At 42.7% G+C, this 19,964-nt stretch overlaps 1 protein-coding gene across 1 annotated transcript in view; it reads right to left on the reverse strand.

The window, feature by feature from the left end:
- Positions 1-19,964, reverse strand: part of ADGRA1 (adhesion G protein-coupled receptor A1) — a 554,873-nt gene that overhangs the window by 62,868 nt on the left and 472,041 nt on the right. The window contains exon 15 of the mRNA XM_084845922.1: positions 3,851-3,978. Within this exon, the coding sequence (XP_084702048.1) occupies positions 3,851-3,978 (128 nt within the window). The remainder of the gene's footprint in view (positions 1-3,850; positions 3,979-19,964) is intronic.

Here is a 19,964-nt window from a genome sequence, read left to right on the forward strand (position 1 = left end):
AACATTTGAGCCAAAATTATTATCCTGCATCAGGAAGCCCTGTTTTCATGGATGAAGAATTACATAATTGCAGGGCGTTTGGGTATCAGCTTCTTTCTTGGGTCACTGTCTCTAATCACTGTGTTATTGCATTGAATTCTGCGTACTGCTGCCTTTTGAATACTTGTTAATAGCTACACTATTACCTATGTGATCACTTATCCTGAGATGACTCAGATGCAAGTGCAGTCATTCGCTTAACCAAGAGCTGCCAGGCATTTTCTTTCTTTCTTTCTTTCTTTCTTTCTTTCTTTCTTTCTTTCTCTTTCTTTCTTTCTTTCTTTCTCTCTCTCTCTCCCTCTCTCTCTCTCTCTTTTTGCTTTAGCATTTCATTAGCCCTTTGAATGTGTAAACAAAAGAGAGCTTGAAGCAACTTTTAAGAGGCTGTTATGCAAACAAGCCCTCAGAAAGATATACTACCAACAGAACAACAATTGTGGTTTTTACATTAAGCTTAATTAACAACGATGTCAATAATATATTTATATGTTGCTTTTCTATCCACTCGTCTTCCAAGGAAGTCTGGACAGTGATTTTTCCTAAGCAATCTATTATTGAAGCCGTCTTTAGTGCCAGCTTAGACCCGGTTTGCACGTCACAACAATTCCGTGGTTAAACAATCCAGGAATTGTCAGGGCTGAAGAGCAGTCTAGGGATGTGCGAACCTGTCTGGGTTCTTTGGGTGCCCGCCCAGCCCCTGGCCCTGCTCACTGGTCCCTGGACTGTGCTCGAGCCCCTCCCATGCTCGGCGAGCAGTCCGCACTCACCCTGGCAGCCTCATCAAGCTCTGTGGTCGCCATTTTTAAAAAAATAAAATGGTAATCGCAAAATGCGCATATTTTTGTGAATGCGCATATTTGTGTATTTGCGAAAATGCGCATTTTTGCAAAAGTTCACATTTTTGTGCATTTGCAAATGCACATTTTCGCACACATGCAAATATGCATATTTTTGTGATTGCCATTTTATTTTTCAAAAAATGGCAACTGTGAAGCTCGACAAGGCCGCCAGGGTGAGTACAGGCCATTTGCTGAGCATGGGCAGGGGGTGAGTGGGGGCATGGGCTCAGAAAGCGGGGCTCAGGGGTGCAGGCAGGCATGGTTCTGCCAGATTCCCAGACGGAATTGGGCACCTGCACCATCCCTAGCAGTGATGGAGCACACTGCCTCCCACATGCTCATTTCTTCCACTTCCAATTAATAACCCAAGAATGCCCCATTCCTCAGTTATCGTGGTGTCTGAACACAGAACTCTGGTTTGTTTAGAGATTTAACAACCCAGAGTTAAGCCAACAACAAACCATGGGTTAACTCTGAATTGTTTAACCCTTAAACAACCCAGAGTTCTGGGTTCAGACGTCAAGCTAACAACCCAGGAGTGGGGCATTGCTGGGTTGTTGATTGGAAGTGGAAGGGACAACTGGGCACGCTTGCTTGCTGCCACTCACCAATAATTCCTTGGTTAAACAACCTAGGAATTGTTGTGATGTGTGAAATGGGTCTTAAGAGCTGAAATGGAAGATGACTCTCTACAGCATTCTCTGGACTAAGCCAGGAGTAATCACGTAGGCCCACTACTCATGTTATTCCAGTGGCAAGGGAACTCAGCTGCTAAGCTGACAAGGAGAGGTGTTACTGCATCTCACAGATCGTAGCATAATGTCAAGGGCTCCTTGGAGGCCTCTCTCAGTCTAATCCAGTAGCCAAGTTCAGACACAGACAAAGGGATTCTTTTCAAAGCTTTATTCCTCTTCTATAACTTAACAACTCTACTTTTAGCAACTAGCAGCAGAGTACCTATGCCCTAAGTTGGAACAGTTGGTCCCCGTTTGAAGGAGAATCACTGGCAGACCCTGAACTTATGGGCTAGGGAGAGTCCCTCCCCTTTTCCCTTGGATCCTCTGGGCGCAACCGTTGTTTGCGTGCCAACCGGGCACTACGCCTCCTTTCCGCGCCCTCCATTTGGCGCCGCTCCCTGCGTTGGCATCGCACGTCCAGCAAGTCTGCTTCCCACGCTCTGTCACTCCCAGGACTGCTATCTAAGCTAGGAATGCCGGTGGGAGGAATCTCTGTCAGCTGTTGGCCCTGGGAAAGATGAGCGCGCTCCTCTCCCAGGAGCGACTCCTCTTCCTCAGAATCAGAACTACTCTGGGATTCTATGGACTCAGTGTCCACCCTGACACATAAGTACCAAGCAGAACCGATAAAGAAGTAGCTAAATAAACTGACACATAGATTGACACTTAAAATGCATACTACATACTATTGTGTGTGAGAAGATGGAACTCCTAAGTAATCAAATGTAGACAAAAACAGATACATAATGCAATAGTTTATGTTTATACAGTACAATAAAAGAGCCTTTCTGAGCAAATGTCTTGTAAGAATCACATTAAATGGCACAATGCCGGTCATTATGATGGGAGAGGTGTATTGGTGCTCCATAGCCACTACAGATGCCACCCTGGGGAGTAGCGGGGGGGGGCACATGTGGTCTTCAGGCTGCATGTAGCCCACCCCTGCTCTATACTGTACAAGAGACACAGAATGGACCTCACCATAATATTTTCCTCATGTGCACTAGAAGAAAACTCAACTCTTACAGAAGACAGTAAGTGAAATTAAATTTTATTTATTTATTTATTTATTTCTATACCGCCCAATAGCCAGAGCTCTCTGAGCGGTTCACAAAAATTAAAAATTAAATGCCTTGGAACCAGAGAGTGAGGGGAAAAGGTAGAGACCTTCCTCTTTCCCACTCCTGGCATGCTCCTGGCAGCTACTCCAGCCACAGCTCTTACATCTTTAAGGGAAGTGTGTTTGGGGAATCAGGTGAGGTTGTTTGGGGGATCTGGAAGGGCTGGTGGAGAGAAGGAGAATACTTATTTTCCAAATGCCAGATTGCTGGGAAAATAAGCAAAAATACTTCTGATTTTGGAGAACAGCTCATACCCAAGCCCATCCAATGTGAGTTGGGGGAAGCAATCCCATCTCTACCTTGGATGTTTTCATGAAAACAAATGAGCAGGATTATATGCCATCACTTTTCATCCCCGCCTACACTGCCGACCCAGAGAAGGAAGCACAGATATTCTTGTACGGTGTGAAGAGCAGCACAAGTGCATTCAAGCTCCATTTCGGGTAAGCTGCAAATTTCCCCACAAACGATGGAGACGTTTGCCATGATAGATCCCAAGACATCTGCCACTTGTCCTGTTCTCTGGACCTTTGTGCATGTGTGTGTCTGAGAGAGACAGAAGGGGGGTTACCCTCACTCCTTCCACCAGTTGCAAACCAACCCACTCCACCATGGATGGACAACCTGTGGCCCACCAGATGTTGTTGGACTGCAACTCCCATCATCCTGGCTATGCTGGCTAGGGCTGATGGGAATTGCAGCCCAACAACCTCTGGAGGCCATGCATTACCCATCCCTTACATTATGCTGTAAAAAAGCTGAATGGCATACAAAGTGCCTTGCAGACAAAACATGCTACTGCAAGGGATCTAACCAAGCAAATGAAGCTGGGATGGGGGAAACCATCTGGTCAAATCCTCTGCTTTTTTTGGGGGGGGGCACCAAAATAAGGCAGCCCACAGTTTTTCCCTACTGCTCTATCTAAAAGGTACATGTATGGGAAGGAGGGAGGGTGAGGTCACACAGAATGACCCAAACCAGCATGCCAGATCTCTTCCTGAAGCCTCACAAAATCCAAAATTGGACAATACCTTAGAGCACTTTTTGTGCAGAAAAGAAAACAAATTAAGGGCTGACTCCAGTTAATGCTAACAAGTGCTACATCTCTTCTTACCTGTGATGCACAATATAGGTGATAATTGAAGCAAACAGGCACAACAGCATGACTGCGGTACATGCATACACCACAGGGTGCAGGAACTCCCCAGGGTACTGGGAAAGGGGCCACACTGTCTTCTGATCCTGCCAAGCAAGAAAAACAAAACAAATTAATCTTCTGAAGGGACATGTGAATGAGACTCCAGCCTCAGTGCAACACTTGGCTCCAACCCAGAACAGAGCTACTTTGGACTTCGAGAGTGGTTGTTTATTAACTGTTATTGTTCTCAGTTGACAACCTTCATCTACAAAAGCAAATTCAAGGTTTAGCCACACTCCCTGCCTCACCTTAGCAGCCATGTGCTTGAAGGGGAATCCTGCACTTCACCAGGCATTACATACTAGAGATAGCAACCACATTCTTGTTTACATCATCAGTTATACTCTGATGAAAAGAGATCAGTCAAAGAGGCTGCAATTTCACCAGGGGTCATTGTCCTCTCTTTCAGTTGACTTTGGCCTCTGATTAATTTCTTGAACCTGTGTGCAAGTAAGAAACTTATCTCAAGCTAACTGTAACTGACTGTGCACACAAACCCACCTTCATGCTCTGTGCCATGGCAATTGTGCCATGGGGTTCCACGGGGCTCTGTTTTATCCCCCATGCTATTTAGCATCTACATGAAACCGCTGGGGGAGGCTATCCAGAGGTGTGGGCTGAGGTGCCATCAATATGCAGAGGACACCCAGCTCTACCTCTCTTTCTCATCAAACCCAGGTGAGGCAGTGGCTGTTCTGAATCAGTGCCTGGGCACGGTAATGGACTGGATGAGGGCCAATAAACTGAAACTCAATCCAGACAAGACGGAGGTACTGTTACTGGGTGGTTCATCTGCCCGGCTAGGTGATATTCAACCTGTTCTGGAGGAGGTTGCCCTCCCCCTAAAGGATCACATTCGTAGTTTGGGGGTGCTCTTGGACCCAGAACTGTCACTTGAGGCACAGGTGGACTCAGTGGCACAGAGCACTTTTTATCAGCTTAGGCTGACATACCAACTTCGCCCTTATCTGGACAGAGATAGCTTAGCTACAGTTATCCATGCTCTGAGAACTTCTCGTCTGGATTACTGCAATGCATTATACATGGGGTCGCCTTTGAAAATGGTTCGGAAACTTCAGCTGGTCCAAAATAGGGCAGTTAATGGGGACTGGCCAGTGAGCTCATATTACACTAGTACTTTTTCAGCTGCACTGGCTGCCAGTCCATTTCCGGGCCCGATTCAGAGTGCTGGCATTAACATTCAGAGCCCTAAACGGCTTGGGGCCAGGTTATCTGAAGGAACGCCTCCTCCCATATGTGCCTGCCCAGACCTTAAGATCATCCTCAGCGGTCCTTCTCTGTGAGCCCCTGCCAAAGGAAAGGAGGTGGGTGGCTACTAGGAGGAGGGCTTTTTCTGCTGTGGCACCCCAGCTGTGGAAGTGGAATGAGCTCCCTAGTGAGGTTCACCTGGCACCTACATTGTATTCCTTTCAGCACCAGGTGAAGACCTTTTTATTTTCCCAAGCATTTTAGCTTTCTAGATTTTTAGCTTTGCTGTTTTAAATCTTTATTTTAAACTCCTGCACTGCTGCTAGGTTTTATTGTGGTTGTATTGTCATATTGTGGTTTTAATGTTCTATATATTTTAAATTGTTTTATTGTGTGCCGTTTGGTTTTAATTTTTGTGAACTGCCCAGAGAGCTTCGGCTTTTGGGCAGTATAGAAATGAAATAAATAAATGAAATTAGATTCATGTAGGGCACTATGGCCTCCTCCCTATACAAGGATGAAATTTCTACACCCGCAAAATGTTTGCTAGTCTTTGACAAAGTTCAAAATTACAGTTAGGGCAGGTCTCTGGTTCCTTACTCCTCCTGTTTCATTGCTCTGCATGTTTTGTCTTGTTTTGAATTTTAAGCACAGTATAAGGGTAGCTAGACAACAGCTATGGATAACGTTTTTATTTGGGGGAATCCACCTGAGGGCTGTGTGTTGTCACACTTCCATATCAAAACAACATGACAATGAGGAAAAGGAGTACTGACGAACAATTCACCTTAACAGATTTATCTGTGCCAAGTTCCCAAATGATCTAAGACACCTGACTTGCGGGCACTACAACATCCGTAATGTGGCAAAGAGCCTTTTGGAAACAAAACATCATAAATAAGAAGAGGACAAAATTAGCCTTCAATGTGGTTTGAGATACCAGTGTACTTAGAAGGAAAATGAAAATTCATCTGCCATGTTGGATTAAAGTCTGATTTTGTAGCATTCATTGTACCAGACTTCAGTAACATTTAAATAATAAAGAGGCTCAAAGGTTTTCAGTAAAAGGATACAAATGTTTCCAAGCTGACAATTTACAAACCGCTGCAATTAGATATGCAAATCAAGTGTATAATACATTGCAAGTAGGTGCTGCCTTGCCCCACTTTCCATATACTAGTACCATTACTATTCTACTCTAATATACAGTATATATTGACATTCAAATGGGCTTTTTTGAGCACTAGCTTTAAAAGTTCAAGACTTTACTATGGAAAAAGTAACCTCAATAAATACTTTTCAATACTCATCTAAATTGGAAACCAATCACCCTGCTGGATTGGCAGAAAGAGAGTGAAGCTAGCCTATGACCCTCGGCAGAGATTTGAAGAGGATAGGGTTAAAAGATCATTTGTAGAACTGGCTGAGGAGTGAAAGAGCCCCAGTTCAAAGACCCTGCTGGCTGTTGTTGCTTGCTTTGCATGACTATGTGAACCAGTCACTGCTCCTTTTCATTAATGTTAGCCTTCATGGGTAGCCTAAATAGAAGGATAGCCCATCAACCCTCACACTAGACACATGTGAGAGAGAAAGCAAAAAGTGCAGAGGGTAGAAAGTGCCATGGGCAGTTCTAGATATATGTCCCTTCCTCTGTTATCCTTTGTGGCATTTCTTTCCTCCTCCTAGTGAAACAAGCAAATGAAGATGAAGGAAGAGGCATATAGATATAAAAGGGAAAGACAGAACCTTCTCATTGTCTGGATAGGTGCATTCCTGGTTCACACTGAGAAGCTATTTTTAAATATCCCAGGAATAGAAGTGATAGCTGCCCATAGAAATCAATGGAGAAATCCAAGATTTTAATGTAGCTGAGACTGGGCACCAGTGTGCCCACCCCATTCCCCCAAAAGATAGGTGCAAAGAGAAGTGATCCTGCTCTTTCTAACTCAGTTCTTATTTAGTGTGAAAACATTTTAATAAGAGGCCTGCTAATGCAAATCCCAAAGCATATATTCTCTTCATATTTCAGGTTGGAAAGGGTATAGCTGGGAGAGAATGGCTTATGACAGCCCTGAAGTGTAGCCCACACTAATGGCTCATGACAGCCCTACAGTGAAGTTCAGACTGATAACTACAGATCAGAGGTCAGGTTCACTTCTGAGTGGTTTATCGCAACTCCACAACACTGTCCAAATGTATTATATCCGCATTGCAGCTTGGGCTGAAACTGAGAGAGTAGCTTACAACTGTGCAGTGTTATTGAATGCTCTTACCCGCACATTGCAGGTTGGGCTGAGAGAGAAATATATAATAACCCTCCCAGGCAATTTGCTCTTATAACCCCTGTTGCAGGTTGGGGTGGGGAATGTGCTGAGAGAGGTAGCGTCCGGCAGCCCTGCAATGCAGTCCACTGTTAATATTGCAAGTCAGAGGTGGACTTGAGTCTGGTTTAGATTCCCAGTCAAAAATCCTTTATACCTCTCAGCAAAGGTCAATCTACTTAAATTGCCCTCCCATCCCTCCTCCCAAGCCAAATCCAGCAGAAACCCCATTCTCCATTACTTGCATGGAGACTGGTTGCACTTTTAAATGTTCAAAATCTTCTTTAAAAATTGCAAATGAAAGTAGGACTCAGGTACGAGCATAGACTCCTGTCTTTGACTCTGTCATTTATTTTTTCTGCCCTAAGCCACAGGTTCGGGTAGCAAATGCACATCAGGGATACACTGCAACATTTTGTTGTGGAGTTCCACTTATTGTTTTCTAATTTTAAAGAAATATTTAAGAAAATCATTTGCTATATTGTAGATTTCAATTTTTGCCCAATAAAATAAACTAATCCACTTGATTAGTAAAATGAATTAAGACAACAGGCATCTTGTAATGGAGAATGTGATGTAGATGGACCTTTAAAGCCTTAAATCGTTTGGGACCAAATTACTTGAAGGATTGCCTTCACCCATATCAGCCTGCCTGCACTTTAAGATCAGAAAGAGAGGCCCTTCTCATTTGCCCACCCATGAGAGCAGTCAGGTGGGTGATCACACGTGAAAGGGCCTTCTCTGCAGTGGCCCCACACATTTGGAACAAGCTGCCATCGGAGGCCCGCCATACTCCTTCGCTGCAGACTTTTAAGAAGGCCTTGAAAACATATTATTTTACCTTGGCCTTCTCTTGATATGACTGCTATTATTGCTGTTACTGCTATTAATGTTGTTGCTGGTTTTATTGTTGGCTTTTATTGTTGTTTTTGTTTTTATTGTTTTCATGTTTGTATCACTTTTATTTATTTATTTATTTATTTCATTTCTATACCGCCCAATAGCCGAAGCTCTCTGGGAGGTTCATATACTAAAATACTTTTAGTATTTTAACTGTTCTTCTGTATTTTATTGCTGTAAGCTGCCTTGGAAGGGCTTCTGCCCTGAAAGGTGGCCAAGAAATATTTTCAATAAAATAAATAAATAATTTTTCTGTATTCAAGCACATCATGCATAAGACCCAAATAATGGGCAGTATCCAATGGAGACCACCTGCAAATGGCCATTCCTTCCATAAGCGATTCCCACTGCTTGCAGAACAGAGACTGAGGGCTTCATCACACAAGGCTAAAAATCCTGCAATATACTGGGGCTTTTGCTTCCGGAATCTTTGTGGGATTAGATCAGGTCCTTTCCAAGTGGCTTTAAAAAAAACCCTAAACTTCCCAATGAGAGCTATGTGTTTCATTAGAAAGCCACTAGGTGGCACTGTTGTTTTATTTGCAATAAAAGCGACTTTAAACTGTACACCCTCATTTCTGTCGACTCCATGGTGGGAGGGGGGGAAATGCCGGACTTTCCTCGTCATGGAAAACAACGCAATAGAGCTCACAAAGAGCAGGAGTCTCCCTGGAGGAGGGCTGCGTTGTGTACAGGACCTGCAAAAGTCTGTGAGTAAGCAATCTCCGTAGCAGGATAAAAGCCTGGTGTGAAGGAGCCCTTCGTGCTTCAAGGGGCAACCTGAAATGCATGGAAATGCCTGTTTCTGGAACAGGGCAGGGCAGCGGAGCTCATGTAAGGGACCTCTGCTGACCAGCCCCATTCCAAACATGAGTGTTTCCACTCATGTCAGAACTTGCCCCTGGAAGCACTGAATCTCCATTCTGCAAACAGTGAGCACCGCTTGTGGAAGGGTATCAGTGGCTGCAGAATGGAAGTGGGGCCTGCTCACAGATGGGCAGCACTGGATACTTCCCATATAATGCTCATGATAAAGGCAGGGCTTTGTGGATTCTGTATTCCTGACAGAACTGAAATTTGGACAATTCACTTTTGCTATCCTGCAGTATATGTGGAAATTTAAGTGCTAGCATCAACATAGCCATAATAAGAACAGTGGTGCCACTTGTTCCTTTCTTTGACTGATAGCACTCCGCTACCAACCTGTGCCTAAGTTCTTGAAAAATAATTTTAAAACTCGGGTTCAGCTCTCAGCCAAAATTAAGAAAACTCAGCAGAATTTGTATTTTGCTTTGAGAATAACATGATTGGCCTATGTCATAATATTGCTTTGATTTATACCCCTGCCCCCTTCCAAACCAAGGTTCTGGAGCCACGTACAAACAAAGAACCAGTTCTATATAGTGTACAATGATAAAGTGGACAATTAAACAACTTTCTTAACAGATTAAAACCTTTTTTTTAACTCCACCGATCAAATATAGTACCTAAAATCACTGAAATGCAAAAACGGTCTGCTACAAATAAACATCAGCTTCAACACTGGTTAAACATACCGTCAGACTTCCCCCAACATGTAAGAGCATAAGAAGAGCCCTGCTGGATCAGACAAAGGGTCCATCTAGTTCAGCATTCTGTTCGCACAGTGACCAACCAGCTGCCCACGGGAAATGCATAAGCAGGCCATGAGTGCAACAGCACCCTCCCACCCAAGTTCCCCAGCAACTGGTGTATAGAGGCTCACTGCCTGTAATACTAGAGATCGCATATAGCTAGCAGCACTAGCAGCCATTGATAGCCTTCTTCTCCAGGAATTTGTCCAACCCCCTTTTAAAGCCATCCAAATTGGTGGCCATAATTACATCTTGTGGTAGTGAGTTCCATAGTTTAACTATGTGCTGTGTGAAGAAGTACTTCCTTTTATCTGTCCAGAATCTCCCACTAGTCAGCTTCATGGGATGACCCTGGTTTCTAGTATTATGAGAGAGGGAGAAAAATGTCTCTCTATCCATATTTTCCACACCGTGCATAATTTTGTACATCTCTATTATGTCTCCCCTTACTTGCCTTTTTTCCAAACTAAACAATCCCAGCTGTTGTAACCTTCTCTTACAGGGGAGATGCTCCAGCCCCCTGATCATGTTAGTTGCCCTTTTCTGCACTTTTTCCAGCTCTACAATAGCCTTTTTTTAGGTACAGCGACCCGAACTGTACACAGTATCCCAAGTGTGGTCGCACCATAGATTTGTATAGGGTGGTATGATATTGGCAGTTATATTCTCAATTCCTTTCCTAAGTATGCCTGACATGGAGTTTATCTTCTTCCAAAGGCCAGGAGATGGTCAGACCAGTAAGGCTCCATAAACAAGCAGTCCCACAACAAGCTTGCTAGGACTGAGAAGGCCCTAAGCCTGCACGCTGCGGGAGAGCATGGTTGATACAGTACATGCAGGGAAAAGACCCACACAGGTATTTCCCCTGCATGTTCTGTTCTTCCTTGTCCATGATGATTTCTCATATTTTTGCTGCAAGAAAGCCAGAATGAGAGGGCAAGAAATTCCCCTGCAGATGTATCCTTTCACTGTAACCCATGGGAAACGAAAGGTTCCTCCTGTGCAAGCACCGGGTCATTACTGACCCCTAGAGGGACACCGCTTGCGCTGGCGTTTTCATGGCAGACTGTAGCGGGGTGGTTTGCCATTGCCTTCCCCAGTCGTGTCTACCTTTCCCCCAGCAAGCTGAGTCCTCATTTTACCGACCTCGGAAGGATGGAGGGCTGAGTCAACCTGAGCCGGCTACCCGAGACCCGGCTTCTGCTGGGATCGAACTCAGGTTGTGGGGAGAGTTTCAGTTGCAATACTGCCGCCTACCACTCTGCGCCACACGACCACACTGCATACAATGGCTTCTTTCCTGCTTGCTTTGCTTCTGTCACACTGTTCAACTCACAGATGCATAGCGGGCATTAGCATGGACTGCTTTCTGGTTTATGAAGCCCTAGAACACATCTAAGTCCTTGTGTGCGCTTTGCATGTACACAATCTTTGTTGATACACCCAGATGTTTTTCTGTTCCTGCTGTTTGCAGATGATATAAGAAGCCTCATTTGCTCACTTGGTGACCTTTGGTGCTAGGAATACTTTTCCTTATATATTCCTCCGAGAACAAAATCAATTTTTTAAATGGGAATTATTACAACAGAACAAAGAGATCTGGAGTTGGGGAATCGATCCCAGATAAGCGCTATCAGGTTATTTCATGTACAAAAGGAAGGATTAATCTCTGAGAACCTTTGCGATTCTGGGCTGATTCACTAATGCATGCACATCAGTCCATATTTCATCATTTTATTTATAACTTATTGTTCGATGTTCCACAGCCGAACACACGAGCAACCTCCATTAAATGTACTACGTATGAATATTGAAATACGTAATATTTCAATATGAATATTGAAATATGTCCATTGAAATAGCAGTTCTGCCTTTGATGCGTTATCTGTGACAACTGTTTTCACAAATGCAAGTTACCACTTGATGTTGCAGTTACTGAATGATAACCAAGCACATCTGAACTCACTGTTGGCATGCTGATTTTCTATAATTCCCCTCACTTAAAATGGAATGCATCCCTATTGTAAGTAGTGTCTCAAGCTATCCAGATTTCTGAATATCCACAGGTAGTAGATTCCACATGAAGTAGAAAAGTATCCTATTTATACAACATTTCTAACCACCATGAGTTGAAGCGCTCCACATTCTGTGTTTGGATTTTGGATTGCAAGCTCTTGTCTTTAGAAATAGTTTAACACATTTGTGGGCCTCTACCACACTGGAAGCCTTCAAGACGAGGCTGGACAGCCATTTGTCAGGGATGCTCTGACTTGGATTCCTCCATTGAGCAGGGGGTTGGACTCGATGGCCTTGTAGGCCCCTTCCAACCCTACTATTCTATGATTCTAGCACAAGCAAGCTCTCATCTTGTTCTATTTTCTAGTCATTTTTACAATATAAAGTTGCATTCCTGCTGTAAATGCTGTGTGCAAAAAGGCCTTCCCTCTCTCTCTGTTTCCCGTGTGTGTGTGTGTGTGTGTGTGTGTGTGTGTATCAAGGACAATCCATCTTGGCCTTTGCACATTAAGCCTTGAATACTAAGGCCCCATGGACAAACAGCTATGCTGTGTCTAATCCAAGGGACCTTCGAGTTATTTTGCCTCAAGCACCTGGAAACCTCTGCATGGCACTATGCGTGTTTAATTGTAAGCACTGCATTTGATGGTTATGACACTTGGGCTTGTTGAATATTAAAGCTGCTATCCTGTGTCCACGTATACCTCCAGAAATGTAAGAATGTGTAGCCCTTCTCAGCACAGAATTGCAATCTTACCGTTCAACAGCAGTGCTGCTGCTTTCCCCTGCCAATTGCTCAGCAAGAAAAAAACAACAGCATTAGCTCCCAGCTTTCACTAATGTAATCACTGTTATGAGCTATGGAGTAAGGAAGTGTAGAAATCTGTTTTTAGGCCATTTTCACTTCAGGAATGTATCTAACATTATAGTAGCAATGAAATGATTCCTAGAATGTAACAAGGTAACCATTTCCTTGATACTGTTGAACCTATCTTGTAAAATTAATATATACATACATACATACGTATTTTGGCCACCTAATGCAAAGAGAAGACTCACTGGAAAAGACCCTGATGCTGGGAAAGATTGAAGGCAAAAGGAGAAGGGGGCGGCAGAGGATGAGATGGCTAGATAGCATCACCAATGCAATGAATATGAACTTGAGCACACTCCGGGAGAGAGCGGAGGACAGGAAGGCCTGGCGTGCTATGGTCCATGGGGTCACAAAGAGTCAGACACGACTGAATGACTGAACAACAACAACAACATACATACATACATATATGGCAGGGTAGGAAACAACACAATTAGAGGCTTGAACGCTATAATGGCTACAATAAATTCATTCATGGATGATGCATACAACATAGCAATAGGGAATAACTTTTCAGTTTTCATACATACAGTCCCAGATAACATCTACAGGGACCTTTAGCTGTGTGTAAGTATGCACGCATAGGATTCATCCCATCATGTTATGCTCAAGTGCTTCCACGGAAGCAAATGCCATATGCCTTGCTCAGCAGAACCATTTTACCTACAGAAGTGTCGTGAACAATCACGCCTTTAAAGGCCCTTTTCATTTAAAACCAGTCATAATTTTATCTTCAACTCAGTTCTGATCTCACCCAGTAAATCTGTCAAGTGATGAAACTTTAAGCTAAAGTACTACAATGTATTAATGGCATTGTAAAAATATTCTTTATTCAGTTCTGTACACAGGAAACTGATTTCATTACAGATACATGATAAATTAATCTTGTCTGCCTTTTAATGATAATTAAATCTTATTGATCTGTCAGCCTTCCCTGAGTGATCCCCTGAGAGAAAAAGCAAGCCAAAGATAAAGATAATTTCCCCACACAGTATGCAAACTAGCGTAATTGTACATCACATTTGAACAAGGCAGTTTTCTGACTTTATTTCCTAGAGGAGAATCTAGAGGTAATGAATATTGGTAATTGGCAATGAATATCTGAGTTTTTAGAAGAGGGAAAGCTGAAGAATAAATATTTAGCATGGCTACAAATGCAGAAGGAAGTAGAGGATAAAGCCTAGATAAAGCAGAAGAAAATAATTGCATTATCCGTATCACTGGAATTATTCTATTCCAGTAGTTATTAAATAGCTTCAAATAGTGCAGGGCTTTTATTTCTCTTCCTTGGGGAAACGTCTCAAACAGAAAAATCTGTAATGCAAGGAAATTGTACAGAAATATTTGCATCACAGAGGAACAGACAGCTTGAAGGGTAACTACAAGCAAACATCTGTGTAATGGGAAAGATGGTACTTAAGTCTAGAAATGTAGTGGTGGTGGTGGTGTGGTGGGGAGAGGAATAAATCACTATGGATTTGTAACTGAGATTAGCTCTTGTGTCTCATGAAGAAGAGTCTGGCCTATATAAACCCAGACAACGATAAATATTTTGGGCCTTAGGGTGCTGCAGGACACTGGTTTTTGTTTTGTTTCTATTACAAACTTACGTCTTTCTTCTTCTGGAATATACATACTTCTGCACTTCTTTGATATGGAATAAAACAATATCTTTTTGGATTATCTGCTATCTATCTATCTATCTATCTATTTATTTTATATTCTGCTTAATATAATAAATGCTGAAAACTACTGCTACAATACATATATAATACAACATAACAATAAACAGTTACAACTTACAACAACAACAACAAAAATAAACAAATGAATGAATGAATGAATGAATAAATAAAACAATGAAACAGAACAGCATCATGACGAGTCACAAGCCAGGGAAAGCTTGCCTAAAGAACTACATTTTCAAAACCTGAGTTATGCTGAAGATTTTTGCCTGCATACACAGGCCCTTTGCTCCTGCCTTTCTGGTATGCAGCAGTCCAGCCAGGAAGTCTCTAATAAACCATAGTTTCCTGTTTCATCTGAACTGGAAAATTGTGGTTATTAAAGGATATTAAACTAACTCCAAACCTTCAAACAAACTGGCTTGTTCTGAAGCTGATAGCCATAGTTTCCTGGTTCTGACAGAACAGGAAACTGTAGTTAGAGACTTCCTGGTTTAATTCCAGCTTGTGCAAAGGGTGACACAAAAGGTCTGGGTACATGGAGGAAAGGATCATGCATATCTTGGCTTAATAAGAATGGATGGACAAATCTGCCACTTCTGGTTTCACTCAGTTTCTCATTTTTCCAACCTTACATTCATTTCTTTCCATTTCAGCATCAATTTGTGATTTTTTAAAAGTCTGTAGGAAAATTCATATGCATTTTCATACACATTTCTCTCTCTCTCTCTCTCTCTCTCTCTCTCTCTCTCAAATCTCCTGATATATATATATATATATATATATATTGTATGCACTTTCCCCTAATATAGAGATGTTTTGCAAGTAATTTCGCCTAAAATAATGCATTTGTATACATTATTTTTTACCGATATAAACATTTTTGGTGCATCTTTCCCCCAGTATACACATTTGTTTACATAATGTTTTCATGGACAACTGCACTGTAAAATTAAGGAAAGTGCAGCTATCAAATATAACCACATCGTGGTTCACATATTGGTTTGGGAAGTGCAAATTTGGTAAGTTTGTATTAAAATGTGAGCCAAATGCATTTCTCTCCCATCCTATTAATAAGCTGTGTTATGATGGTCCGAACTTGAGCCAATGGCACACAAATCTGATTTGTAAGGGATGCACAGCACACTAAACTAATTGTACAGATTTGAATGTTGAAGGATAATGCTAATACTACTAAAATAGCATATGCCTTGTTTTAAAAGTGTTTTCTATTACTACTTGATTAAATCAAACAACATTCAAGTGTGACAAACATACGATGATGATGCAATGTTATAGATTCAGAGTTGTATCCAATGGTGGCTTTCCCTGAGCAGGAAATGCTCCCGCTCATGCAAGTCAAGGCACACAATTTCCACTAATCCCACCCCACAATGCACCACCACTTACTGCACTCTTCCACACTACGTTCCATTCTATACCGGAGGGTCTCTTACCCTCAGAAGCAGCTTTTCAGGAAGATCAAGTGGTTTGAGGAGGATCAGCAAAAATCGCCTTGCACAAGTGGGAGTGCTTTCCACTAAGGCACAGCCACCACTGGATGCAACCCTCAGTTATTATGGAAATATCATGTCATTTTCAGTATTGTTAATTACCTGGAAAAACCTGTGGGTGGTTTGTGTTTTTACTGACTAATGATAACTTCTGAAGGAAGGAAAATTTGCAAAACCAGTAATTACTTTGTTCCAAGTCTCAGGTAACCTATACTCTTCCCGCCCTGTCTAGTTGACTGTCCTCCTCACTTTGCATCTCCCCCAGTGTTACAATTTATCCTTATTATTTCAGGTTGGCCTTGCTCATCTCCTGCTGTAGCTTCCAAATTCCTACAGAGGAAATAAGGTAGGAGTCTAACCTCTCCATCATCCATTGGAAGGGAAGCAACACTTAGCAAATACTTCAGCCTGAAACACTTCATTCTCTGCAACTTTCTTCAAACTCCTATCCTCACTTAAATTGTGGGTAGGGCAGCTAAAGGAATGATGAAAACCTGCCTGGAATGAGGTATCTGGTTGAGATAACATGATCTGTCCTGAGTGTTCCATAGTTTTATTTAATGAATCATTCACTGTAGTTTTAGATAGACTCCATCCCTTAACAGGAAGGAGCTCAAAGTGTAAATCAGGGCACTGAACAACCATGATGCATCTAGCTCAGCCAGGGATAATTTTTTGGTACATTGGAGTGGGTGGGATGGGATGGGATGGGATGGGGGTGGCCCCTACCAATTGGTCACCCACCCCTAAAAAAAGAAATGCAAACTTGGAAAAAATGCATCGCGATCTGATATGGGAAGTGATGGGGGGGAACCAAATATGATACAAAGCTGTTTTAAATGTATTGTTGCTTTTTGGGGGGTGGGAGATAAGGAGGCATTTCTTGAGTAATTGCAAGGAAAGCTGAAACTTCCAAATCACTTGCTTGCAGGGTATTTTAAAGACAGTCTTAATTACATTTATGGAAGCATGGTGAAGTCAAGTGGTTTGTGGTCTGCAGCCATAGTCTAAAATAATAAGACACAACAATCATTTCAACATAGCTACTCAAAAGCTATGATTTATTATTTTTTTAAAAAACAGAGAACATGTTTTACTAACCTTCCATGTAAATTTACAAGTTTTTGATTATCTGGGCTTCAAGTTCAGAATAAATTACTATAAATTTAAAAGAAATGTCAAAAAGTCACATGGCTTTAAACAGGTATCCAAAACCAAGCATCTGATAGAACAATGAATAGATTCATTTTCAAAAATGCTACGCTCAAAATTTTCATTGAACTAGTTCAACCATACATAAGTCTTTCTATAGAAATGCAGTTATATATATTCCTTCAACAATGATGATGATGAATTTAGAGCGCAATCTATGTATGTTTAGACAAAGAAAAGGCGCACAACTCCCAGCATTCCCCAGCCAGCCATGCTGGGAGTTGTAGGCCTTTTCTCTGTCCAGACATGCAGAGGATCGCACCCTCAATCTGACTCAGCATCATCTTCTGTCCCATGAGGTCAACTTTCTTTAGATATCAAGTCACCTGGGCTAGACATACACTACTGCTTTATAGCAGTACCCAAGTGCACTGATAACTGTTGGGGCACATTACACATTTAACATACCATTTCTGTAGTGTTATTCCCTGCTTTTTATTCCGCATTATCCAATATACTGCAACAGATGTTGCTCCTATATGGTGGCACCATTTCAGATTTTATGAGGGGGCAAGAACCTCAGCCAGGTTTAAAGGCCCGCTCTCAGAGATATTCCGGATTAAATTGGAAAAAGCAGTGTTTTCTGTAATTTGCTGCAGTTACATCATTATACCTCATAATAACTAGAGCAATGTTGTCAATGCAATTCAAACAATGGTACTTTTTTTTCCGGACAAGAAGGTCTCTGTCCTTGGCATGCATACCTAGTACATAGGCCCATTCAACTGCATATAACAATAGTGACAGTGTGTAGGTAAGAGTGTTGGCCATAAATGCAGGTACTCCTGAGGAATAATCACATGCAGTCCGAAATGCTGGTAGTCAGGTGAGGGTGGAGAGGGGGAGAAAAATGGTTCTGACCTTGCCCTCTTCTAAAATGGTACTCCTTCCCCTAAAGACTATGTGGCTAGAAAAGGAAAAATCAACTGATGGATGGCACTAAGTCACATAGCTTTTGCTTTGTGTAACAGGAAGGGTGTACAAGTAAGTATTGTGTATTTATAAAGGCAGAAGAGACCCCAATTCATAGGACTAGCAAAATGTCTGTCATTACAGTGGATGGGGGCTCTTACAGAAGGAGGACTGGGAGAAAGACTTCCATATTGTAGAAATTTCTAGGAACTGCAGTGCACTGAAATGTGTGCTGAGCACATATGCAGATTCCACCTCTTTACAAGAATTTTCTCAGTGACAGGAGATCACCCAGTCTCAGAGATGGAGAGCAGGTCTTTCCCTCATCACAACAGTGATGCAAAGTTCAGTGATTTACTGAATGGCAACTATTCACTAAGGTGTGGAAAAGTAAAGGAGTACAGTCAGTGACACCACTGGAATGAGGTCTAAAGCTGTCCTTACCCCTAGTGACCACCACTACTGCATGTCTTCATAGTCCAATCCTCCATAGTTCTGTTTTGTGGTCACTCTAGAGCAACTTTTGCCCCTCCAGATGTCTTGGCCTACAACTCCCATCAACCCCAGTTAGCATAGCCAATGGTATGGGATGGCAGGAGTTGTAAACATCTAAAACATCTGGAGGGCCACACATTGCCCACCCCTGCTTTAGAGAATGATGGAATGTCACAATCTGGCTTTTGATAGCTAGCTATCCTGACAGACAGACATAGATGATTTGGCTTGCACATAATCCAGCAATCAGCTGTCAGTATGCAGGCTGACCAGGACCCTGGAGAGACCTCATCCGAGAAGGACACACTGTGGGGCATTCTGAAGAGTCCACTGAGTTATCCAGTCCCAAGGCCATCCTTCCAGTTCTCCCTGACAACCCCCTTCCTTAACTCAGCCTCAATTGTCCCCCTTCACCCCCCTGTACCCAGGAGCTGAAATGGCAGTGGACTCAGTGGGAAATCGAGAGCCAACAGGAGTGTGTGTATAACTGCAGGAGGGTCCCCTATCAGGGTTCTGCTCAGGTGGAAGGATCTACTCAGGAGGAGGAGGGAGAAGCCAGGTGTACCTAGTAACCCAGCAGATAACCAAGAAATGGAGGAGCTAGCTTGTAGGGGCATAAATCTTTCACTCTCTCCTGGAACTGTGCTCAGATAACAACTCCCTTTAGGGGTTTTTTTAGGGCAGTCCTACTTGCAGCTTTTGTGAATCTTTGTCTTGGCTCTAGCTTCATTCCCTGTTCTAGTTCCTCCTTCTGACCAATCTCCCTTGGCTCTGGCACCACTGCAGCTGTGCTGTGTTTCCTGATTCCAGACCGGCACCTTGCTGGGACCCCAGCTTGGTCAGACTCCAGGTATGAGTGACTGATCTTGGACATCAGCACTGGCAATACTGTCCTCAATTCCAAAGTGAGTGAGGACTAAGCCTGTGTTACCAACCAGGTGTTTCGGCCCACAAGCCCGCGACATCTGCATTCATCCCAAAGGCTGTTCACTATTTGATCAAGAAGAGAAGTGTAGAACTTGTATCCATGAAGGATCAGGTGTTAATCTACCCCAGATGAGAACTTCCCTTCATTTTATTACAAGCCAGAGAACTTAGCTACAGATTCTATGGTCGGCGTGAAGTACAGCACGTTGACCACAGAACCTGTAGCTAACTTCCCTGACTTGTAATAAAATGAAGGGAAGTTCTCATCTGGGGTAGATTAACACCTGATCCTTCATGGATGCAAGTTCTACACTTCTCTTCTAGATCAAATAGAGAACAGCCTTTGGGATGA

Source organism: Heloderma suspectum, chromosome 3, assembly GCF_057233095.1.
Source record: "Heloderma suspectum isolate Gila_16-S chromosome 3, 16-S_ref, whole genome shotgun sequence".
Taxonomy (NCBI): Eukaryota; Metazoa; Chordata; class Lepidosauria; order Squamata; family Helodermatidae; genus Heloderma; species Heloderma suspectum.